Genomic DNA, 27,326 nt, shown 5'->3' on the forward strand with positions numbered 1-27,326 from the left:
TCTATTTTAATTATTTTTACTTTTAAGATAAATCATTAAAATAATTTAAAAAATTATTTTTTATCGTTAATAAATAATTTTTATTTAAATCAAATAATACATGAATCAATAATATAAATTATATATAAAATTCATACAAACACTATTACATATTTACTCTATAAATTTAAATGAATTCAATTTAAATAAATATTTTAACAAATTATTAAGCAATTAAATTTAAATGAATTCAGTTTAATTCGGTTTAAATGAGCATTTTAGCTGATTATTTAAGCAATCAAAGAGTGAATTCCAGCGTTTAACCACTCAAATGATCCCAAAGACCGGCAGCCCACTTACTTGGAACAAGAATTCCATAAACAACTGGGAATGCCATATTAAGCAAAAAAAAAAAAAAAGGCTTTGTTGATCTAAGGAATAAACACACTCCACTGTTTTTCTCAATAGTTCTCAAATCCCACCTAAACACCATCGATTTGCAATTTTCTTATTTCATATGATTACCATAAAAATCTATGGGTTATGGAAGAAAGGCAAACCGGACTTCTATGGCCATTCAAATTTATTTAATTTTATTTTTCGTTTAAGCTATATATTATATATGTGTTTATATTTAAAAAACAAGAGAAGTGAGCTAATACGTATGTAACGTGGCATGAATTTTGAATTGAATTTTGAATTGAGATTTCTTTAAATGTGTATCTAATGGATGAGAATTTATGTGTAAGATTTATATGGCAAGAATTTTATCAAAATTTGTATAATTTGAGCAACGAACCGATCATGTGTCTTATATTTGTACTGTGCGAGTGCCCATATCTGACATGAAAAAAAAAAAAAAAAAAAAAAAAAGCAATATATCACACGGAGACCTATCTATGAACCATTGGGCCCCAACCCCCAAATCTCCTCTACCTCCCCTCGCCCCCACCTCATGTCAAACCGCGTTTCTAAACAGGGAACACCGATTTTCTATGTTCTCATCTCCTCTATGTCATTATATTTGCATTCGCTTGATCAAATACTTTGACACTTGTCCTATTATTATTGGTCTTTCTATGAAAAGCTTTCAATTTCCTAGGATTCAAACACGTCCTTTTCATTTCTGCAACTGCTTCGAACCCTCGCTTTGATCTTTCATGGTCACTGTCTTCCATGTTCAATCTCTATATATACGTATAACTGGATGACACTTCCCATTGTCTCTCAGTGCTTACTTGAAGACAATGCAAGAACAAAGCAGTAGCCATGGCGGTACCTCTTCTAGCTACAGAGGGGTTCGCAAGAGAAAATGGGGGAAATGGGTGTCTGAGATACGCGAGCCTGGGAAGAAAAATCGGATTTGGTTGGGAAGTTTTGAGACTTCTGAAATGGCAGCCACTGCTTATGATGTTGCAGCTTTACATTTCAGGGGACGTGAAGCCAAGCTTAATTTCCCTGAGTTGGTTAATCATCTTCCTAAGCCTGCAAGTTCCAATGCTGAAGACATTCGCATGGCTGCTCATGAGGCTGCTTTACGTCTCAGGACGCCTGTGAAGGAGCCTGAAGGTGGTGGAAGCTCGAATAACGTGGTGGGTCCGGTGACTGTCAGGCTGTCGCCGAGCCAGATTCAGGCTATCAACGAGTCACCTTTGGATTCACCAAAGATGTGGATGGAAATGGCAATGGTTGAAGAGTCTATGATGTTTTCCAATGATGCTGGAGAGGACGATGACTGGAATTATAACATGCAAAATGATTCTCTTTGGGATCCTTAGGTAATTAACGATTTGATTAATGGGTTTCTTCCTATAACATTTAGCTCCTTAATTACTAACATTTAGCTCCTTGAGAGCCAGAAAGACCAATTAAGTTAATGTTGATTAAAAATATAAATATTTTTTTATGTATATTGTAAAAAAAAAAAAGAAAATTAAACTCTTGATATATATTTTTATATAATAAAAATAATATTTTTTTAGTATAAATCATTCCATCTGAAATTTATTAATTAGATTAGATTTATTAAAAGAACAAAAGTGTTTTTATTCGGCTAGAGTTTTTATTGATAACTATTAATGGGTAGTGCATGATGAATTGGATTGGCAAATAAATTAAGGAAATGGATTCAAAGGGAATGAGGGTTTGATGGAATAGTATCCAAAAGAGCTGATTTGGAGGAGATGAAGGAAGACCATTGTCTATTCTACTTTGTGATTTTTTAAAAGTGGAAGTTTTTTTTTTTATTATTAAAAAAAATAGAGGTGGAAGATTTTTGGTGGGCCCAGAAGATGATTTCATGGACTAGGGCATGGGGCCACACATGGACTCTCCTCCTTGCATAAAGAAATAAAATTTTTGTCAACTTCTTTGTTGGTTTTGGCTTGTTTGTACTATATATAAATTGTATTATAATAAAATTTAGTTGTTTTTATTTTGTATTATTATTTTTGCATCATTAATTATTAGTTTATTGATTTTTTAATCATATTTTGCTAATTTATAATTTCTTAATGATTTTTATATTAATTGTTGAGTCATAGCACATTCATAATTATATTTTGTTATTTAATTATGCATTAACAATTATATATTGACATGTTGAATTTGTGTTATTCCTATATGCTCCTTGTCATCACTGTTGCCTTTGTTTACTTTTTATATCTTTTGTACAATTTTTCTTCTTTTAGAAAAAGTATACACTACAAGAATCTTTGAAATCACTAACATATTTCACTAACGAAATTCAGTCCGTCAGTAATAATAACAGACCTTGTTACAGATATTAGAAAACATGTTTTTCACTAACGGATGAATAGAGACGTTAGTGTTTCCGTTAGTGACCAGTATGATTTCTAACGAAAATTTGTTTCCGTTAATGATCCGTTAGTGATATACGAACAGATTTTTATTCCGTTAAAAAACCATTGATGGAGTAATTATTTTTATATCTTATATTTTTCACTAACGGAAAGAATTGTCCGTTAGTGATTATTAAACTTACGACCTAGTTATGAATTTTATTCCTAACTCATATTCCCAAGTTTGCAAATCAAATCCCTAATCCTTCTGCGAACTCTCTGTGACACTGTGCTTGCCATCGCGTGTAGCCATCGCCTGTAGCCAACTCTCTGCGACACATTGTTTGGAAGGCGCCTGTATGCCATTGCCTGTAGCCAACTCGCTTGTAAGCAGTCGCCTGTACATTGCTGGCCACTTTCTTCTTCTCTCACGAGTCACGCTTCTGGTTCTTCTGAGATTTTCAGGTAATCCATCCTGTAAATTTTTTATGGATGTAGGTTTCATATGATTTTTTAGAATTTATGCCCAATCAAGGATAATCATCAAAGATAAAATGAGTTAATTACTAATTGAGCTTTGAAATGTATGAATTATTGATTCAGCAACAACTGTCTTGTCTTGTGTTAGTAATGTAACTTTAATTTCGGTATCAAACATATTTTTGTTCATTTCGCATGAAAAATAGAGTAAAAATACCTAAAAACTACTGATACATATGATTAATGAAGAACTAGAAATCAATATCATTTAGTTTAATTAATTAATTTTTATGGTATTGACTGCAATTAAAACTTTCTATTAGCTACTTTTGTCCCCACACCAAACTGGCTATTAGGACAAGTGAGGCAGTTAGGGAGGAGAGTGCTTGCAATGCTCAATGTGGCCACGCAAAATCTGCTACTAAGTTTGCTCAATGTGGCCACATAAACTGGCTATTAGCACAAGTGAGGCAGTTAGAGATGAGTGCATTATGCAGTGCATTTTACCGAGTGCACCAGCAGGTGCATTATGCAGTGCACCTGCTGGTGCACTTGGCAAAATGGCTTGCACTTGACAAGTGCACCTTATAGTGCACCTGTTGGTGCATTTTTCCAAGTGCACCAGTAGGTGCATTATGCAGTGTACCTGCTGGTGCACTTGGTGCACTTGGCAAAATGGTTTGCACTTGACAATTGCACCTTATAGTGCACCTGTTGGTGCATTTTGCCAAATGCACCAGCAGGTGCATTATGCAGTGCACCAGCATTACCTGTTGGTACATTTTGCCAAGTGCACTAGCATGTGCATTATGCAGTGCACCTGCTGGTGCACTTGGCAAAATACTGGTGCACTTGACAAGAAAATTTAATTAATTAATTAAACACGTGGAGATCAAGAAATTATTCATTAATTAACATGTAATGCATATTTTTGTATTATTACTACATTTTTTGCATCTTTATCCTCCCAAGGAAAATTAATAGTATTACTGCACATTTTGCATATAATGCATAACTTAATTCCTACTTTTTAGGCTCCATTCGATGATAGGGTTTATAAGTATTATGTTTTAATATCAGCATAGTTATTGTAGTTAATATGTCTACTGAAAGAAGTTGGATGTATACCCGTCTTAGAGAGGGTTTACTGAACCCTAGATTTTTAGAGGGAATCAATGAATTTATAGAGAAGGCTAAGGACTACCCAGATTATTTAAATTGTGATAAGATTCGTTGTCCTTGTAATCGATTTAAGTGTTAGAACCATAGCTTTCAAGATGAAAATACAATCAAATATCATTTAATAAAGCATGATTTTGTGCAAAATTACCTTGTTTGGTACTTGCACGGTGAAACTGAAGTACATGATAGATCTGATGATGCACTATTAGACATGTCTTATGGTTCTAATAGTGTTAATCATCCAAATTTTAATCGGTTGGAGGACATGGTCATGGATGCAACAAGCTGTCATGTGATAAATAATGAGACATATGAGATGCCAAATTCCGCTGTACAGAAACTGTATGTTATGTTAAATGTAGCTAAGCAAGAACTATGGCCTGGATGTGAAAGTCATTCTCAGTTATCAGCGGTTTCACGTTTACTAAATCTAAAGGCAGAACATCATTTCTCAGATCGGTGTTTTGATCAGATTTGTGAACTTATCAAGGAGATGTTACCGAGTGACAATGTCATGACGGACAACTTTTACCCAACAAAGAGACTAGTACAAGGATTGGGGGTTCCTGTAGAAAAGATATACTGTTGTGTTAATAGGTGTATGATTTATTGGGGAAATGATGCAGAACTAATAACAAGTAATAGTTAATTATTTCTTAATTACTATTAATTTCATTGTTCCCCTATATTAAGTCACTGTTGTTCATGTAGTTTACATCCGTCGGAGTTGTGCAGTTGCAGGATCACTCTGATAATAAAAGAAAGATTGGTCACGGAAGGGCACTGTTGGAAGACAGTACCGAATGACACAAAGGAGTTTTATTGGCAAGAATTCAAGGTGAACCATAATTCTTAAAGTATATTGAGCTATAATATGAAATGTATAATTACTAACTATATATATATTTTAATCTTTTTGCAGAAATACTTCCTATGGAACCAAGCAATTGATAGCTTGGTCAAAATTGTATAGCAGAAAAAGGCTGCTGAAAAATACAGGGGCCTTATGTGTGAAATCAGAAAAGGGAAGACAAAGAATCTAGCTACACCAGATTCTGTTTTAAGGAAGTAGCAGAAAACTTGGAACACTTCTGAATATAAAGAGAAGTGTGACAAGTTTTCTGCCAATAGGCACAGTGAGGCTGGAGGGGCAGGATCTGGCATTTCCAGGCACGCTTGCGGATTTCACAATATACCCACCAGCAGATGATGATATTAATAATCCTTTTAATATTTATTTTGTTATAAATATTTTATTGCGATGCTAATTGCTATCCTTCTTATACTTGGTAATAGAGAGAAAGACTAGGAAGAGAACCACATCCTCATGAGCTTTTTGAGGCTACACATAAGAGAAAGGGGACAGAGGAGTTTGTTGATACTAGGTCAAAAGCTATTTATGTAAATTGATAATAAATGTAGTTATAAACAATTTTGATGTACTTAAATCGTATTAGTAATAAGTTATTTAAAATTTATAATGTAGGATAAATACATACAATTAAAGAAGGCAGCAACACAGCAACAGGAGGGAAGCAATGAGCCGACACCCATAAATGAGGCACAGCTTTACTACGAGGCGGTTGGCGGGCAGAAAAAGAGTCGAGTTTATGGACTAGGGTTCCAGGCTTCTGTATTTTTTCATGAATCATCTCATTGTTCCGCTTCATACACGTCTGCATCCCGAGTGGATCCTCCTACCATTGAAGCAATGAACAGGATGCAGAATAAAATTGATCGGCTAGAGACAGTGAATGGTCGACTTAACACAGTGGTGGAGGAGTTGCAGGCGTTTATGCATAGGATGATGGCACAACAGGGTGTTGGGACATCCACTCAGACATCTGCTCCTCCGGCACCTCCAGTTCCATCTTCACAGCAGCAGCATGATGATGTCCCTGTCATTGGTGGTCATCATACAGACAGTGATGATGATACAGATGATGAGCTTGCTAGTTTAGTTTAGTATGTATCTTTTGTTCTGACCAGTTGGTAATTTTATTTTTAATTTATAATTGTTGTACAAAATTAGTATATGTAATATAATTATGAAATCTTTAAGTTTTAAATATATTTTAATGATTAATTTGAATTTTTACGTATATAGTTGAATAATGTACAGGATGATGATAGATGTATATGAATATATAGGGCACAGGTACAGGGGGTACAAGTATAAGGGTACAGGTACAGGGTGTATTTGATAATATTTAAAAATATATGGATGATTTTGTAATTATATGAGTTACCAGCGAAATTTCCATTGGTATTACAAACGGATACCATGTCCGTCACAAAGGAAAACAATATCATTTTATATTCACTAACGGATTACTAATGTAAATTCCGTTAGTAATAATAACGGACCTTGTTGTCCGTTAGTGAAGCATATGTAAAAAATCTATTCCAATACTAACGGATATGGTATCCATTAGTGACACCAACTGACAAATTCGTTAGTCTAACGGATGAAAATCCGTTGGTGAATAATTTACCAACGAGGTTTTTTACAACGGAATTAATCCGTCATAGATCCGTTAGTAAAATATTTTACTAACGGAAATTTCCGTTAGTTTTTTTTAAAATTCTTCCAGTGATAAGAAAATCCAAGAATAAAAAAATAAAAATTAACATTTTTTTGTTCGTATAAACTTTCATTTTTTTTTTTATAGAAAATAATTTATATTTAAAAAATATTTTTTATGAAAAAAATATTTTTCAACTAAATAATTTATTTTTATTACTTAATTTTAATTTAAAAATAAAATTTATTAAGAAATTTATATATAAATGTTTCTAAAATGAACGTATTTAAAAGTGATGTAATATAAGTGTAACAAATAAAGTCGAAAAATTTTATTAATAACGCATTGACAAAATTATATTTTTAATTTTTGATTAATATGTACATATTGTATAAATATGAAAGAGATAATATAAAACATTAAAGCATAATTTTTATTACTTAAAAGAAATAAAATTATACGAAATTAAAATTTATATATAAAAATATAAATTAAATTCTTAAGAGTTAAGCTAAACAGCATATGCCTAATTACAACAAAAATAATAATTTTTTTAACTAGTTGTATTTTAATTTCATAGTTTTAATATTAGCAAATAAATAAATCAATTTTTAAAAATTTTAAAAATTATCTAATTTTATAAATAAAATTAAAAGATGAAATATTATTTTATTAAAAACAATTTAAATGAATTTTTACGTGATTTTATTAATTTAGAAAATAAAACTTTTCTTTTATTTTAAAATTAATAGAAAAAATTAAATTCAATTAAATTTTTATAAAATTTTTTATTTCAAATAAAAGCTACCATAATGAATTTATATATATATATATATAATTGAAAGCAATACTGGTTGTATTAATAAAATTCTATCAAATAAAAAGAGATATCATTTCAAAATAAAGAGACGATTATGCCTAATAGATTCTCTAGCCGTCAAAGTATGAGAAGTTAGAGTAGCATTACGATGAACCCATCTAACAGAAATATCAATTCTAGGATCTAATAAAGATTTACAATCATTCAAAATCAAACCCCTGCATAGGATAATTTAGAAAAAATATTCATCTTCTTTCTCATTTCTCGAGCATAAATCATTAAAGTCTCCCGAATAAAACCACGGAAGAGAATTTCTATGAGATAAAACTCGAATAAGGTTTCAAGACTGACGTCGTCGTTACGATTCTGAAAATCCATAATAATTAGTAAACCTCTATTAAACATGACCTTCTGAAATAACCGAATCAATAAAATTTAAATTAAATTCAACAATAGAAATAGACACATGACTCTTCCACCTTAACGAAATGCCTCCTCCCAATCCTTGTTTATTGACTAAAAAGCAACCATCAAAATGTAAAAAAATATGAAAAAATTTCATACGAGAACTAAGAGCTTTTATTTCCATCAAAAATAAAATGTCTGGATTGTAACTAGTAATCAAATCCTTCAATGCATTGACTGTCCGGGAATTGCCGAGTCCTTGGCAGTTTCAACATAGGACGATCATTGCTTTCGGCTATCCTAACTTTTGACGGGATGAGCCGCTTCGATAGTTAATTGATGCGATCGTCTTCTATAGAAAAGGAAAAAGAAAAAGATAGGTTTATGAATTAAATTATATTTTATTAATATATAATCTAGTTAACAATTATATATATGGATAATAATAATAATTATAAACATATATATATATATATATATAATTGATTTTAATAATTTATATTTTATTAATATTGAGATAATATATAATATAATCTATTTAAATAGAATGAAATATAATTAACAAATTAAGTTAGTTGCATTATACACTTGTAAACTTTTAATAAATAATTAATTAGTGATTAAAATATATAATAATTATATATATATAACTATAAATAATAATTATAAATACATACACACATATTAATCTATATATAATTATTTTAATAATTTATATTTTATTAGTATAATTCTATTAATATTAAAATAATGTGTATACTAATCCACTACAAAACAATCACTAATGGATTTCATTAAGTGAGAGGAATTCGATAGTGATAATAACGGATATTATTTACAGATTTTAGAAAATATATTACACACTAACGGATGTGCATAACCGTTAGTAATTCTGTTAATGACCATTTTGCTTTGTAATGGACAGTAATATCCGTCACATATCCATTAGTGATATCCTAATAGATATATGGTTCCTTAAAAAGTCGTTATTGTCACTAACAGACCAATATCCGTTAGTGATTGACGAATTAAACAATATCCCAAATCAACAAATCTCTAATTCCTGTTTTCCAAATTTTCAATCTCGCTGAGTGATTGACGAAGGAGTATAGCTTCCACCACCATCACCGTCCACCATTCATCGCTAGACCATTGTCAGGTGCATCATTGCTGCCATCACAGTTGACAGATGAGCCATTCCCACCAGTCGCGCCATTCACCATTGACAGTCATCCAAACTTGGTGAGTTGAATTTTTCATTATGTCTTGTTAACATAATCATCAAATCCCTAATTCTTGTTTTTACAGATTTCAAAATTTTCAATCTCGCTGAAGTGGATTGAAGGAGTGTAGCTTCTACCACCATCACCGTCCATCGTCGTCCGCCATCAGGTGCGTCATTCCTGCCATCACAGTCGACAGTCATTCAGACTTGGTTAGTTGATTATTTCTATCTCTGCAATAGCTGATTTTCAGTTCTTTCAGACTTGGTTAGTTGATTTTTGCATTATGACCTGTTAAGGTAATTTGGTCTTGCTGATGGTCTTCCAAATTTTTGGAATTTTGATAAACTTTATCTTGTTATATATTGCATTATGTCCTGTTAATGTGATTCTTTACTTCATAGTTTATACTACAAGATTGATATATTGAGACTCTGCTATCTTGTTATATACTCTATTGTTCTGCCATATTTGCCTAACTTTATGCAAATTCGGACCACTCTTACCTGGAATTGAACATGGTCAAAACTGGATTAGAGTTGCCCATACCAGTTTTGAGTCATAACTGAGTTTTTCCCTTTCAAAATCCTGAGGCCGATGGGGACCTTGCCTTACCGTCCTAGTTTCCCCTGAACCTTGAATTGAAACTGGCCTAGTTTAGACTAGAGTCCACCCTAGGTGCATGCATAAAATTGAAATTAGTCTTATAAGTTTAGCAGTTTTATAAGTGGTACATGACTTGATCACGAGACATGAAATCATAATCTGTCCCACTTCTTCCAAATAGATGTTTCTCAGCAGCAATCCAGGCGTGCTTCTCAATTAATTTGTCTACCTTCATAGAGCAAACTTTCTATTCCATTTCCATTATTTTCACCTATTTCCACAATTAATTTGATCATGATCTTTACGAATGGAAACAACCTGCAAGATGGACATATAGAGTCATAACTTTAAACCAATGAACTTACCAAATATTATATTCTAGTTTACCTTGGCTTTTTGTTCGTCCACTTCCAAATTAAGATGGTTAATTTGCATTCTCATTGAATTTAATTGACTCTCTAAAGATGTCTGTTCTTTAAGACAGCTTCTTGTTCCAAAATAAGTCTCTCTCTTTCATTATCATGACCCTAATTGCAACCAAAACCATGTCCAGGATATTAAAATGGCATTAAAGATAGGAAATCAATCAAAACAACAAATAGGACTAAAGTTCTGGAAAAAAGGTTAGTTCCCTCCATTTAAAAATAAAGGGATGTGCAAGTATCCACCTTTTAAAAATTATTTGCTAATGAACTATTGCTGACACAAAGATGTGGTGCACTTGTAGAAAATCTTGCAAGGTTTTTCTATAAAGGCATTTCATATCCCCAAAAATTGGAAGCATCCGCCATGTAATGAGAAATAGGACAAACAACAATATGGGTGGTAGCAATAAATTACCCTATTTGTCTTTAAACTTGCAATTTTTGACAGAGTGAGACTAAGGGATTACAAGATAAGCTGAGGAGACAAACTTAAATTTCAAATATGTGTTCATGCCAACAACCTGAAAAAAATCTTTATGCTTTTCATGTTCTTAGGAGTTTGCAAGAATGAATTATTAACCAATATTACAAATAGAAAAGTGGTTTCAATTCAGAATCTAAAAGTTGCATGGAATGTAGTAAGCCTCAGCAATATCAAAACCTAACTTGAGCTCCTTTCTAAAAACCTCTCTTCAATAAAATGCTTTGTGCCTCCCTTTTGCTCAAAATCTTCCTTGTCTTTTCTCACTGTGTTTGCAGGTTTCTCTCTCTGCCCTATTGTCAGTGTGTCATTGACAGGGTTTATAAGTATTCTGATTTCATATTAGCATAGTGAATGTAGTTATTATGTTTACTGAAAGAAGTTGGATGTATGCTTGTCTTAGAGAGGATTTACTGAACCCTAAATTTTTAGAGGCAATAAATGAATTTATAGAGAAAGCTAAGAACTGCTAAGATTATTTAAATGGTTATCAGCTGTCCTTGCAATCGATTTAAGTGTCAGAACCGTAGCTTTCAAGATGAGAATACAGTCAAATATAATTTAATGAAGCATGGTTTTATGCAAAATTACCTTGTTTGGTACTTGCACGGTGAAACTGAAGTGCATGACGGTTATGATGATGCACTATTACACATGTGTCATGGTTCTAATAGTGTTAATCATCTAAATTTTAATCGGTTGGAGGATATGGTTATGGATGCAATGGGTTGTCATATAACAAATAATGAGACATGTAAGTTGCCAAATTCAACTGCACAAAAACTGTGTGATATGTTAAATACAACTAAGCAAAAACTATGGCTTGGATATGAAAGTCACTCTCAATTATCAGCGGTTTCACATTTACTAAATCTGAAGGTAGAACATCATCATTTCTTAGATCGGTGTTTTGATCATATTTGTAAACTTATCAAGGAGATGTTACCGAGTGGCAATATCATGATGGATAGCTTTTACTCAATAAAGAAACTAGTGCAATAATTGGGGCTTCCTGTAAAAAAGATACATTGTTGTGTTAATGGGTGTATGATTTATTGGGGAATTGATTCACAACTAACTGGATGCAAATTTTGTGACCATGCAAGGTTCAAATGACTAAAGGAAATTGTGGGGAAAGATAAGACTCTTATACCATATAAAAAGATGTATTACTTCCCTATTACACCACATTTACAAAGACTTTATGCATCGTCTGTTACAACAAAGTATACGACTTGGCACAATGACAAGTGTCGAATTCGTCAATTTAAAATTTACTTTCCTTTTTTTAATTGATAAGAACTTGAAGATAGGGTGAGTGAGTATCAATCCCACAGAGACCTCAATTCTGGTTAATTTAAATTACCGAATTGAAATAGAGAAATAGTTTAATACGAAAAAGTGAAAAGAAGAGAGTTTTTCTTTTTTATGAAAGTGGTTGTGCCTTGGGCAAGCCAATAAAAATAAACTTAAAAGGAAAATAATAATAAACAATGCAATTGAAATTTGAGAAATAAATAAATAGTTAAAACTTTCAGCTAAAGGTAATTAAATTGAGGTGTTTCGCAGATGATCATTGGTTAGAAAAAAATAATTCATGTTATCATCTATTGTTTGGTTATAGTGGTCAAACACGCAAATCCCACCAATTCTTCCTTATGAATAAATTAATTCGCTTTGCTCTTAAATTAATTTCTAGTTAACTAACAACCCCAATATGCATGTAGATTTAATTAGTCAACTGCGTTGAGAGAGAAGAACCCAAACTTAATCAATAAAAACACGCGTTTTATTTAAATCAAATCTGTCAATATCTTAACATAAACTAATATGTTAATTACTATTTGTTATTAACCCAATTAAACAATTATGGATTTAATTAGATTAATTAGCTATAAGTTGTTTTCTCAAGAGATTTAATAGACCTCTTGAATTCTCAAGAAAACAACAATGGAGGTGGTGTTTCTCAAAATCAGAAATTGACAAAAAAATAGAAATAAGATGAGGAGAGTTAGAGTGCATAATCTCACAACTTGAACAAATGTCAATTTAATTTAACCTTCAACTGAAAATAAATTGTTTAGCACTCATGGCCATAATAAAATTATAAAAATTAAACAAAAGAAGAAGAAGAAAAGAAGATGGAGAAGAAGGTGGGGGCAGCAAGAGAGGAAATGAGAGTGAGAGGTAGAATATGATTTTATCTAGGTTTAATGCTAGAAGCCTTTATATAGGCACAAAAAGATAAAACTTTAATAGTTTAAAATAAAATCTACTACTTCTATCTTATATCTATCATAATCTTATCTCTATCCTAATCTGATTGAATTTGATTCAACTTAACCCATTTGAAGCTGATCTTATTGTTCCTTAAGTGGCAAAATTTATCTTATCTCTCCATCGCCTTGGGCTACAGGTTTGGTCAATGTTGTAACCTCCCAGTATAAAAAATTATTTAATTCAGCCTTTTTTTCTTCCCTTTCTCAACATCTGCTCACAAACCTATTCAAAATTAAATTCAAATTAAAATTAAATATTTATATTAAAATTATAATAAAATCAAGGAATTAAATGAGAAAACAATTGTGAGTTTTTACAACTCATCAGATTCCTCCACACTTGCATCTTTGCTTGTTCTCAAGCACAGAAATTAAAATAAAACAATAAAATGCAGCTCTGTCCTCAACCAATCTGAAATTTTAATTTGTCCAGAGCAAAGAACCAAATTGTCATGCAATAGGATGATAACAGAAATAGCTTAATTTCACCAAAGTTTACTTCACCAGGTTTCATATTTAAAAACGTGTTTCTCAAGATATAAAGTTGGTCCTCAATTCAATTTCAAGCACATAAAATATTAGAATGTCATATAATATTAAACTGCCCTTTTAAAAGAATATAATCTTAGAACTCTTGACTAGACCAATAAAATTTAAAGACTTGAGCGTTTATTATTATTTACACTTCTTACTATATCTTGCCTGAAACCGATAAAGTGAACATTAAACAAATAGTTACTGAGCCACTTGTCTCAGGTTATTCAGTTCAGGTGGCTACTAGCTCCACTCATAATTACCCAATAAAAAGGTATGGGCGAGTTTTTAAACGGCCTAAAAGGAGTGATACTCTCCCAAACACTGATTTTTCCATATGGAATCACCTTAAGGGGTCACCAAGTACCGCACTACTTGAGCCATCGGTTGGTAACCAATTGATCTAAGTAACTAGAGAAATGGGTCATAGGAGTGCATTTATTTTTATTTTTATTTTTAATACTTTTTTTCTTTTTTTTTCTTTTCTTTAATGACACCCCTTGATTTTCACATAAATATATAGTCTAGAAAATATCCTTTAATTCATTCTCAAGAAAGGGCAGCAACTCATTTAAAAGAACATGCATTTTTTATCCAATTATTTAAATAAGGACCATACTTCATAAGCTTCCAAAACAAGTCTTAAAAACAAAACTGACAAAATGAACAATGATGAATTTATTCTATTTAAGCTAGCATTCAAATGGCATAAGAACTTGTATTCTATAATAAAGGACATATCAATTTCTCATGGCAAGTAAGGAGCTGTAAAAATTTTTTTTAAAACAAAATGATACAAATACTAGAAATCGAAAAAATTAAATATGAGAAATAATTTAAAGTGTAAAAGTGCTAAGAAATTGCTGAGAATCATAAAAACATAAAAATAGATCAAGTGTTTATAGGCTTAGGCAAGTCTCTAACTCAAACAGCAAAAACTTAAAGATAACTTCCCTAAGAGTAAAATACAGCAGATTATATGTTCATCAATCATTAATTACAAAAAAAGCACTTCAATTTCTATACCATATCTCCCCCCACACTTACTCCTCACATTGTCCCCAATGTGGAAAAAATTCATTCAAATGGGAAAAGTCCACAAAATAAAATAAAAGTAAGCTGTCAAAGATAACTTCCCTAAGAGTAAGTCGAATAGAACTCAGACTGCTGATGGTTGGGTTGCATTTTTCGGTCTTGGAGTTGCTTCAGAATCTTAAGTTTCACCTCCTCCTCATCATAACTCATCTCATTTGCAAACGCTGGTGCGTGGCTGCAATCGGTGAGGAGGTTGACGGCGATGGAGGTTGCAGTGTCGGCGTCGGCGCGACGAGCGGCAGCTGGTGAAGCTGGACTCACGATGGGGGAAGAAGGCAAGACGAGGCTGGAAATCAGCGATGATGGAGGCTGCGATCGGCAAGGAAGAATGCACGGGAGGGGCTGTGACCGGTGAGGAGGAACACGCGACCGACGATGATGGAGCGTCCGCTGGTTCGGTCTGCGCTTGAGGCCTGGTCGTAGCGTCCAACGGGATCTTCGTCGAGGTTTGGCAGCGGCGTGACGAGCGGCGACTCCCATCGAAGTGTCGTCGGCGTGGCTCTCGGCGGCGGAGGTGGCGCAGGAAGAGGTGGCGCAGGCCATCTGCAGGGAAGAAAAAAAGAAAAAGTTAGAAGATGAAGATGATAGGAGAGAGAAAGAATTAGGTTTATTTTATTTAAAAATTATTATTTTTATTTTTTTATTATTTATTATTATTAAATTTTTTTTAAGTAGAAAATAAGATGAAGTAGAACAGGACTTACCTTTTTTATGGAGCAACAAAAATAAGACTTACCTCCAAAAATTCTTTAAATTTTCAAATTGCGCAGAACGTCCAATCTGTTCCAAAAAATAGCAAATAAATTAATTAAAATTAAAATTAAAAAAAAATACTTACTTGTGATTCTACAGGCTTGGGCAAGCCTGTAACCTTGGGTTGCCTCCCAAGCAGCGCCCTTGTTTATCGTCCTAGGCTGGACAGTGGCATGTTAGGTTTCATCCACTTCTCTCTTCGTATTCATTCAACACCCAAATTAACTTCATTGTTTTTAAAGTATTCAACTTGGAGGAGATTATGATTGAAAATGTGTTATTACTTTCCAAAAATGCATATTTTAAATGAGCTAGAAGCATTTTTTTAACTCAAGTTCTGGTGCCTTATGGCTCAAAGTGTCCAATGAACAGATTGTTTCTATGATTTCCTCATTGAGTTTCGATGTGCTATTTTCAGTGAAGTCATTTGTCAAGTTTTCGGTTAATACTAGCTCCAACTTGTCTTCCTTGCTGATAGCGGTTGTCGAAGCCGTCAAAAATAAATCTATTATCAATCAACAAATAAATTTGCAGATAGTGGTAATAAGGTCGAACCACATGGATTTGACACCAAATATCTTCCTAATAATGACTAAGGCAAGTAAATAGCAAAAATAAAAAAGGGGTTTTGTTTTGAAGATGTACTAAAGCTAATTAACCATAGAAAGCAAATAATTTAAAGATGAGTAAATCAATAAGAGAAAAGCTTCTAGTTGAAGTATAGATCTATTTCAGATTGTTTAGAATTGATCATTGATTCTTTAACACTCCTATTTATTTCAATAAATTAGTTTAGGATGTGGAAGACGCTTCTCACAATCCAAATTCCTCCTTAGTTCTAGTTTGATTAGGAAACGTTCGCTAATCAAACACTAGTTAACAAGTTGCCAAGGAACGTCCTTGGGACTTTTAGCATCGAACAACTGTTAACTGCATTAAGACTTAGAGAAACCTAATTCTAACTTTGCCAACCATGTGGTCAAGTTTAGATTATGCAACTTGATTAAATGTGTGTTTAAATAATCTAAGCAATTACGGACCTAAATTATTCAAACAATTGTTACTCAAGCAATTAAAAGCAATAGGCCTAAATTGATTCTAAAAGCAAAGCAACAATTATAGAAAGATCAAATTGCATAAATATTGAAAATAAATAGAAGTTTAACAATGGAGATTTAAATCTCCCAATTCATTACAAATCTGAATTTTCCAACTTCAACTAGAAAGGAATTGTTTTAGCCACTCATGGTTGACAAAAATACACAAAAGAAGAGAAGAAAAGAAGAAAGTAAGTTCTGCTGTATTTCTGCAGAATTTCCGAGGAGGAGAGGATGCTGAGATAATGTCCATTTGCTGGTTTGGAGGCTGCTCTTTTATAGCTGAAGAATCCCATCCATCTAGGGTTTTGAAATCCCTTTTTGATTTGGTTTTTGATTCCTCTTTTGATGTTGAATTTAATTGCAAATGGAATTCCTTAGGTGAGAAACTGGCTCTTGGAATTGTGTTGGCAGTGATTGAGTTGGATTTGTGCTTCTCAAAATTCGAATTTCGGTTCCCTGCACTTTTCTCGCCTCTGCTGTCAGTGTGATTGGGGCAATGATTTGGGCAGATCACTTGCCCCAATCGCTTTTCCGTGAGTCAGTCCAGTATTTAGCTTTCTGTCTCTGCGAGTGATTTGGGCTGTGATTTGGGCAGATCGCTTGCCCAAATCACTTCTGCCTGTTGCCTCCAGGTTTCTGCTTCAGCTTGATCTGGGCAGTGTTTTGGCCAAATCACTTTGACCCAATTACTTTTCCAGCTTTTTCTTCACTTTTTCTCCAACTTTCCATTTTCTTCTTTTTCTACAAAAACATAAATTAAGCTAGAAAAATGTGTAATTAAACAGCAATAAATATACTAAAAATGTGGCTAAATTATGCTTGATCACTTGCTTAATTTAAATACTTCTTGAGCGAAAGGGTTAACAATGTCTATGCTGCAAAGAGAAAAATTATTATCAGAATACTTCATTGCATTGTAGACATTAAATTTTACTTCTTCTCCATCAAACTCCATTGTGAGCGTGCCTTCATACACGCCAATCTTCGTTCTAGCTGTGCTAAGGAATGGTCTTCGTAGCAATAAATCTGTGGAGTTAGATGAACTGTCATCTTCCATATCCAAGACAAAGAAGTCTGCTGGGAAGATTAATTTTCCCACTTGGATCAAAACATCTTCCAACATGCCCTTAGGATAAACTATTGATCTATCGACGAGTTGGAGTATGATTCCTATTTGTTTCAAAGGGCCTGCATCCAAAGATAAATAAACTGATAGAGGCATAACATTTATGGAAGCTCCTAAATCACACGTTGCCTTCTTGATTTCAAGGTTTCCAACTTTACATGATATTGCAAACATGTCTTTATCTTTACATTTTTGTGCAATTTTTCTTTGAAGTACAGATGACACATTCTCCCCTACTTTAATCTTTTCGTGCCCATACAATTTTTTTTTATTAGTGCAAAGGTCTTTTAGAAATTTCGCGTACCTGGTATTTGCTTTATGGTTTCAAGAAGGGGTGTGTTTACTTGGACTTTGCAAAAAATTTCCAAGATCTCTTTCTCTTCCTTTTCTCTTTTTGATTGAGAAAATTTTTCGAAAAAAGGTGGACGTATTACCTGTATTAGGGATTATTCTACCTCTGATTTTTGAGGTTGTTTCTCTTCTGGAATCTTTATTTCTGCTTCTAGCTTCTGGTCTGTCATACTACCTTGGGCAAGCCTCTTCAGGCTGACAAATTCTAACTCCTTCCCACTTCGCAGTGTAATTGCACTTACGTTCTGTTTTGGATTTGGTATGGTTTGGGAGGGCAGTTTCCCTTGAGATTCTAGCTTGCTCACTGATGTAGCAAGTTGGCTCATTTGATTCTCCAAATTCTGGATGCTTAACTTTGTTTCCTATTGAAAAGCAAGAGTGCTATTAGCAAGGGATTGAACAATGTCTTCTAGAGACATACCTGATTTTGCAGCTTGATAGTTGGTTCTTGGTTGGTAGTTCTCCTGTCTATTCCCATAGCTAAGGTTTGGATGATCTCTCCACCCTAGATTGTAAGTGCTTAAAAATGGGTTATAATTCCTTTGTTGTCCATTGAATTGTTGTCCATTGAACCCTCCAATGACGTTTACCTGTTGCTCTCCTTCTTAAAGGATATGACACAAATTTGTGGGATGGTCAGATTGTTTGCAAATACCACAAGTTCGTGCATTATTCTCTGCAACCAATTGTTGAATTGCAGCTGTTAGTTGTGAAATTTTAGAATCTAAAGATGCAATACTTACTTCGTTGGCATTTCTTGGAATGTCCTCTTCTTGGCCATATTGTCTAGAATTGGCGGCCATTTTTGAGATTAAGGTTTTACCTTCTTCAGGTTCCATTTCTGAAATGGCACCTCCACTAGCAGCATCAATCATCCTTCGTTCTAATGGCAAAAGTCCTTCATAAAAGTGAAGGTTAAGCTATTTTGGAGTGATTCCATGTTTTAAACAACTTGCAATTAATTTCTTATACCTTTCCCAATATTCATGTAAAGTTTCATTTTTTCTTTGTTTAATTCCACTTATTTCCTTTCTTATTGATGATGCTTTGGTTGCCGGAAAAAATCTTTCTAAGAATAAGTCTCTAATTTGTACTCAAGTGGTGATTGAACTTGAGGGCAAATAGTAGAGCCAATCCTTAGTAGATTCAATTAAAGTGAAAGGAAAAGCTACCAACCTTATTTGTTCGTCAGTTGTACCTTGTGGTCTCATACTTGAACAAACCACATAAAACTCCTTTAGATGACGATGAGGATCTTCATTCTCCAAGCCTTGGAATTTTGGAAACATATGAATCATTCCTGTTCGTAATTCCAAGGGTGCATTCAGTACAGGGTATGCGATGCAAAGGGGTTGCTCTTCAGTGGCAGCAGCTACGGCCATATATTGGAGGCTCAGTTGGTGTTGAAGATGATGTCTCTTCGGTGCACAAAGGGGATCGGGCATATGGTTGAGAGACTCCCGAATTGGCCTGTTTTTGCAACTTGATTGCTTTTCTCAACTTTTTTGTAGTCTTCTCAATTTCTGGATCAAACTGAATCATGCTATTCTCAGATCTGGTAAAAAAAAAAATTGTTAGAGGTCCGCGGCAATGGCGCCAAAATTTGACGAGTATCGAATTCATCAATTTAAAATTTTCTTTCCTTTTTTTAATTGATAAGAACTTGAAGATAGGGTGAGTGAGTATCGATCACACAAAGATCTCAATTCTGCTTAATTTAAATGACCAAATTGAAATAGAGAAATAGTTTAATAAGAAAAAGTGAGAAGAAGAGAGTTTTTCTTTTTTATGAAAGTGGTTGTGCCTTAGGCAAGCCAATAAAAATAAACTTAAAAGAAAAATAATAATAAACAATGCAATTGAAATTTGAGAAACAAATAAATAGTTAAAACTTTCAGTTGAAGGTAATCAAATTGAGGTGTTCTGCAGATGATCATTGGTTAGAAAAAATAATTCATGTTATCATCTATTGTTTGGTTATAGTGGTCAAACACGCGAATCCCACCAATTCTTCGTTATTAATAAATTAATTCGCTTCACGCTTAAATTAATTCCTAGTTAACTAACAATCCCAATACACGTGTAGATTTAATTAGTCAACTACGTTAAGAGAGAAGAACCCAAACTTGATCAATAAAAACACCCATTTTATTTAAATCAAATTTGTCAATTTCTTAATATAAACTAATATGTTAATTACTATTTGTTATTAACCCAATTAAATAATTACGGATTTAATTAGATTAATTAGCTATAAGTTATTTTCCCAAGAGATTCAATAGGCCTCTTGAATTCTCAAGAAAACAACAATGGAGGTGGTGTTCCTCGAAATCAGAAATTAACAAAAAATAGAAATAAGATGAAGAGAGTTAGAGTGTATAACTTCACAACTTGAACAAACCTCAATTTAATTTAACCTTCAACTGAAAATAAATTGTTTAGCCACTTATGGCCATAATAAAATTATAAAAATTAAGCAAAAGGAGAAGAAGAAGAAAAGAAGATGGAGAAGAAGGTGGGGGCAGCAAGAGAGGAAATGAGAGTGAGAGGTAGAATATGATTTTATCGAGGTTTAATGCTAGAAGTCTTTATATAGGCACAAAAAGATAAAACTTTAATAGTTTAAAATAAAATCTACTACTTCTATCTTATTTCTATCATAATCTTATCTCTATCCTAATCTAATTGAATTTGATTCAACTTGACCCATTTGAAACTGATCTTGTCCTTGCTTAGGTAGCAAAATCTATCTTATCTCTCCATCGTCTTGGGCTACAAGTTTGGTCAAAGTTGTAGCATTCCAGTATAAAAAATCCTTTAATTCAGCCTTTTTTTCTTTCTTTTCTCAAAATCTGCTTACAAATCTGTTCAAAATTAAATTCAAATTAAAATTAAATATTTATATTCAAATTACAATGAAATCAAGGAATTAAATGAGGAAAAAATTGTGAGTTTTTACAACTCATCGGATGGGTTGATTTGTCATTATTCAGATGCTCCTCCTTGGAAGCATTTCAACCAAACTCATCCAACCTTTGTAACAGAGGCCCAGAATATTAGACTCGGCCTTTGCACTGATGGCTTTCAACCATTCGGTCAATCTGAACAACATTTTTCTTCATGGCCAGTAATACTAACTTTATACAACTTGCCACAAGGGATGTGTATGAAAGATGAGTACATGTTTCTGACAATTATCATACCTGGTTCTAAGAATTCAAAGGAAAAGCTTAATGTATACATGCAATCATTAGTTAATGAATTGAAAGATCTTTGAAAAGTTGGTGTGAATACTTATGATGCTTTCCAGCAGAACAATTTTAGCATGCGTGCTACTTTAACTTGGAATATTAGTGACTTCCTCGCTTATTTAATGCTCTCAAGGTGAACCACAGTGGGATGCACTGCATGTCTATACTGCATGGAAAATACAGATGCCTTTACATTAAAAAAGGGAGGTAAACAAACATGGTTTGACAGTCATCGAAAGTTCTTACCAGAAGACCATCCTTTTCGTCGAAACAAGACATCTTTTATTAGGAACTGAGCTGTCTGCAAGTCACCGCCGCCAATTAGAACTGGAAAATGCTTGTTAAAAGAAATTAAAGAAATTGGCTTGATGCGGATAATAGAAAATAATAGTCAAGAAATAAATGGTCAGCTTTCAAAGATAACTGATTGGCGTAAAAGGAGCATATTATGGGATTTGCCATATTGATCATCAAACATGATTCGCCACAATCTAGATGTCATGCACATTGAAAAAAATGTATTTGAGAAGATTTTTAATACAGTGAGGAATGTGGAGGGAAAGACAAAAGATAATATAAAATCACGTAAAGATTTAAATGAAATATATAGAAAACAAGAATTGAAGAAAGATCCAATTAGTGAAAAATATCCAAAAGCAAGTTATTGTTTGGATAAAGAATCAAAGATATTACTGTGTGATCGGCTGAAAACACTAAAATTCCCTGATGGATATGTTTCCAATCTAGGGAGATGTGTTGATAGTTGGAAGCTTAGACTATTTGGTATGAAAAGCCATGACTGTCATGTTTTCATGCAACGAATTCTTCCTATAGCTCTCAGAGAATTATTACCGAATAATATTTGGCAACTAATAATAGAGCTTAGTAATTTTTTTAGAGAACTTACTTCAACTACAATTACTAATTGGGACATGCAACAGTTAAATGAATATATTCTTGTGATCCTTTATAAGCTTGAATGAGTATTTCCTCCAAGTTTGTTTGATTCAATGGAACATTTACTAGTACACCTTGCATATGAAGCATCAATTGCAGGACTAGTACAATATCAGTGGATGTACCCATTTGAGAGGTATACTTACTAATTATTTACATATATTGGTAAGCATGTTGATTTACTCACAAGACATTTGTAATTTCTATTTCCATACAACAGATACTTAAGAAAGTTAAAGAACAATGTCAAAAATAAAGCAAGGGTTGAAAGTTCAATATGCGATGCTTAGTTAGTGGAAGAAGCAGCTGCATTTTCTGCTCATTATTTTGAAGCACATGTCATGACAAGACATCGAAAGGTTCCACGTAACTTGCCTGAAGTTGTCTCTGATGCTGATGTACCGAGTAAATTAAGCATATTCAAATGCACAGGTAGAACTCTCGGAAAGGGAAAATCAAGATATATGACTGAAGATGAAATTCAAGCTGCTCAAATATATATTCTCTTAAATTGTCCAGAAGTGAAAACATATTGTTAGTTTTAGTAATAGTATAAATTCTCTTAAATTGTACATTTTGTTAAAACACTAATTATAAATTTATATGTATGGCATATATGTTGTAATACCCGGCTAGACTCCGGTATCGGAATTCCTACCGTCCGGTGGAATCTCGGATGTCGGAAGCCTCTAGTAGGGTAAAACCATGTTTTATAAAATATTTTAATGTGTTTTATATTTTAAGCATGAAAGAAAATGAGTTTTTGCATGAAAATAGCATTGGAGGAAAACTCAGGTTCGGCCGCCGAACCTCAAGTTCGGCCGCCGAACATGCATGCGTTGCGGGTGTGCTTTAGGCCCCCGAAAGCATAAGTGAGGGAAGTCCAGGTTCGGCCGCCGAACATGGCATGCATGCGGAGGCACATTCGGCCCCCGAACGTGGTCTGGCCAGCCACTATAAAAGGGTCCCTTAGCCGAAAACGGGCGAGCTTTTCCCCATTTTCGGCCAAGGTGAGCTCTCCGCCGTCCCTCACCCATTTTTGATGTTCTTCCTCTAAATCTTTCAAGATTTTCACTTGTTTTAACTTGGTTTTGAAGATTTAAGCTTTTGAGCAAAGTTTTGGAGCTTGGAGGTTCAAGAACCAAATCTCTCCCAACTCCGAGTTTTTGGTCGTCTCTCTCGATCTTCAAGAGGTAAGAGCCGATCTCAAGCTCGTTTTATGTTTTAAATAAGTTTTATGCAAGATCTATGGGTTAGAATGCATGTTTAGGTTATGTTAGGTTTATGGGTATAAATGTGTGTTCTTGAACAATGTGGATGCTTGTTGTGTTGTAGATGGGGTTTATGTTGGTTTGAGACCCCTAGGAACATGTATGCTTGTGTATGAGTGTTGTAGAATAGGTTTGATGCATGCTTGATAAGTTTGGAGGCGAAATGTGCAAAGGGAGCCAAGTTTCTGCCCTTTGGCAGAAACCAGGTTCGGCAGCCGAAGGACTTTCGGCCGCCGAACATGGCTGGGGAGGCAGCCTTTCGGCTGCCGAAACTTGCCCCCGAAAGGAGACTTTCGTCTCTGTCTGGCAGTTTCAGCCGCCGAAGGTGCCGCCGAACATGCATGAGTTTCGTCTCTGTCTGGAGTTTCGGCCGCCGAAGGTGCCGCCGAACCTGCCTGACTTTCGGCTCTGGAGGGACTTTCGGCCGCCGAACCTGCCGCCGAAAGTGCCCTGTCCAGGCCTCCTTTGCATGATTTTGTATGGTTGTTTCATGATGTTTTAGGGGGTTTTTGGGGAGTAGTTTATGGTTATGTTCAGGTGTGTTTGGTCCCTCATTTGAGTCCACCTGTGTAGGTTCGGACCTGAGGAACCGAGGACCCCAGCAGTGAGTTCAGCTGCTTCGGTGTTGTCAGAGTCAGCCAAAGGTGAGTGGAACTAAACTTAATCTTTTAAATTAAATGTTTTATCATGTTTCATGCATCATGATTATGCAATAGGATGATTGCATTAGTGTTCACGAATATGCCGCATTGCATCGATTGTTGTTGATGTGGGTGAATGTTGGATGATCCAATTAGTCCATGACAGGAAGACCAGGACCCCATTCTACGGCCTGGCACAGAGTAAGGAAAGACCAGGACCCCATTCTACGGCCTGGCACGGTAATGGGACTTGAAGACCAGGAGCCCAGAGGAGGCCCTGGGAAAATGGTAAGTAATGTATGTATGACAGGAAGACTAGGACCCCATGCTACGGCCTGGCACAGAGTTAGCTTGGACTAATTGGTGACAAGTTCACCCAACCCTTATGTGAATTGTCTGTGTTATGATGCATTTCATGGAAGCATAGTGTTAATATGTTTTATAGTTCAACTCACTGGGCTTTCAGCTCACCCCTCTCCCTTTTACCCCCAGGCTTGCAGGTGCAGTATAGAGCAGGAGTCCGGATAGAGTAAAGAATTTATGGTTATGTAATAGTAAGTAATGGACATGATCGGATTGTAATGTAATGTCTTATTCAGTATAGTTATGTAATGAGATGATGTTTATGGATGTTAGAGGTGTGCTTGACCATAGATTGTTGTATCCCTTTTAATACATGATCTTAGAGATTTTTATGATGTTTATGTAAACCAACTCAGCATATGTTATGTCACCCATTGGGGACACTGATGAGATCCCACAGAGGGATCAATGTTATGTTAATGTTTATGCAGGTTGAGTTTGGTTGATGAATATGGAAAGAAAAGTTTTAAATTTTTATGTATGTTGTTGATCATGTATGGGATTATACAGGTTTACAGGGTTTATGTCAGGCTTGCTACGGGTCCCGGCGGCCTTAAGCCGATCTGGATCCTAGCGCCGGTAGCGGTCCGATTTTCGGGTCGTTACATATGTAGAGCGAGTAAAGTCGGCACAACCAAATATCACAGATATAGTTGTTGATGAAAAACTGAAGAGAGAGTTTGCCGAATAGTTTTACAAGTATGAACATGATTTGCACAACAATGTAGATAATCAGTTTATACAAGATCTATCAAAGGGACCACTAAGAAGTATCACTACTTTTGATGGGTATATGGTAAATGGATGTAAATTCGATACAATCAAAGGAAGTTCGAATAAAAACACAATAAATTTTGGTGTATGTATAAAAGAAAGCAATTACAGTTCAGAAGAAAATGACTACCATGGACAGTTGGTAGAGGTGTTGAAATTGGAGAATCCAGGGTTACCAATTAAGCGGACTGTGCTATTCAATTGTGATTGGTTTGATCCAACACCAAATACTGGAACCAAGGTACATAGAGAGTATATAATAGTTGATGTTAATAATAAGCGAAGATTCACTAAGTACGAACCATTTGTGTTAGCCTCTCAGGCAACACAGGTTGGTTATGCTTCATACCCGAGCAAGCGTCGTGACAAAAATGATTGGTGGGTTGTGATGAAAGTTAAAGGTAGACCCACTGTAGAAGTAGTTGATACATCTTCAAAGACAGATGAACCTTTCTAAGAAGATGAGATTGATTACGCAGAAGTAAATCTGGATGATGTAACTAAACAACATTCCCTAAATAATCCAAGTGGAGGAATGACTGAGATTCATGATGATGTTTCGACGGATAAAGATGAGTTCCTTAGTGATCCTGATTCAAATGCAGATATAGATGGTGATAATGAGTTCGATTCGTATGCATCAGAATGAATTAATTTACATTCTCAATCAATTTAGAGTTGTATATTTTCATACTTTCTTTGCAAGTAACTTACTATATCTACATGTTTGTTATTTAATGTTAATGAATTTTAAACTAGTTTTTGATCTTGACTATTTTTTTTTTCACAGATGAGGGGACGCGAAAGGTTTAAGAAGCCCAGAAGGCCGATTCGACTACCTGACCATACAAGTCAGGAGGAGCCGACTACAATTGACGTAACAGAGCATCAGCCACAGGTACCACGGACATCGATGGGACTTACTAATATAGAGCTTCAAATATGTGTACCACTTGCATCCGGAGTACAACCATCTCATAGTGATCGATCATGTCCACCAGTTCCTCCCTATACCATTGCATTTCCTCCCCGTCCCCTTGCAGCTTCTCCCCGTCCCACTACAGCTCCTACCCGTCCCATTGCAACTACACGACCTTTGGTATCACATTCACAATCATCTCATCTTGCATTCTCTTTTGCTGCTGCATCAGCTAGTGCAGCAGGATCTACATCAGCTAGTGCAGCAGGATCTGCAGGTTCGACCACTTTTGTAGGCAGTACATAGTCATTCCAACCATTTCACTCATTAATAATAAGTAATAATGAATTATTTTTTAATTATTATTAATTTCATTATTTTCCTATACTCACTAAGTGTTGTTCATGTAGTTTACATCCGTTGAAGTTGTGCAGTCATAGAATCACTCTTATAATAAAAGAGAGATTGATCGCGGAAGGGCACTGTTGGAAAACAGTATCAAATAACACGAAGGAGTTTTATTGGCAAATAACACGAAGGAGTTTTATTGGCAAGAATTCAAGGTGAACCATAAAATTTAATGTATATTGAACTATAATATGAAATGAAAAATTACTAACTACTCGTATGTTTTATTCTTTTTTGCAGAAATACTTCCTATGAGACCAAGCAATTGACAGCTTAGTCAAAATTGCATGGCAAAAAAAGGCTACTGAGAGATACAGGGGCCTTATGTGTGAAATCAGAAAAGAGAAGACAAAGAATCTAGCGTATTTTGAGGAAGTGCCAGGAAACTTGAAACACTTCTGAATATAAGAGAAGTGTGACAAATTTTCTGTCAATAGGCGCAGTGAGGCTGGAGGAGCAGGATCTGACATTTCCAAGCATGCTTGTGGATCAGTTTCATAATATACCCACCAACAGAGGATGATATTAATAATCACTTTAATATTTATTTTGTTATATATATTTTATTACTATATTA

At 34.3% G+C, this 27,326-nt stretch overlaps 1 protein-coding gene and 1 long non-coding RNA gene across 2 annotated transcripts; both read left to right on the forward strand.

Moving 5' to 3' along the window:
- Positions 1-1,150: 1,150 nt before the first annotated feature.
- Positions 1,151-2,413, forward strand: LOC110610140 (ethylene-responsive transcription factor ERF021). Its single transcript, XM_021750010.2, has one exon. It carries the CDS (start codon positions 1,227-1,229, stop codon positions 1,755-1,757), a length of 531 nt encoding a protein of 176 aa, XP_021605702.1. The 5' UTR covers positions 1,151-1,226; the 3' UTR covers positions 1,758-2,413.
- A 6,868-nt stretch (positions 2,414-9,281) lies between these two features.
- LOC110604410 lies at positions 9,282-26,640 on the forward strand. Its single transcript, XR_002486227.2, has 3 exons — positions 9,282-9,434; positions 9,501-9,584; positions 26,213-26,640. It is a non-coding gene; the product is annotated as an uncharacterized LOC110604410 (long non-coding RNA).
- The last annotated feature ends 686 nt before the right edge of the window (positions 26,641-27,326 follow it).

The sequence above is a fragment of the Manihot esculenta genome, chromosome 2 (assembly GCF_001659605.2).
Source record: "Manihot esculenta cultivar AM560-2 chromosome 2, M.esculenta_v8, whole genome shotgun sequence".
In the NCBI taxonomy this organism is placed as follows: Eukaryota; Viridiplantae; Streptophyta; class Magnoliopsida; order Malpighiales; family Euphorbiaceae; genus Manihot; species Manihot esculenta.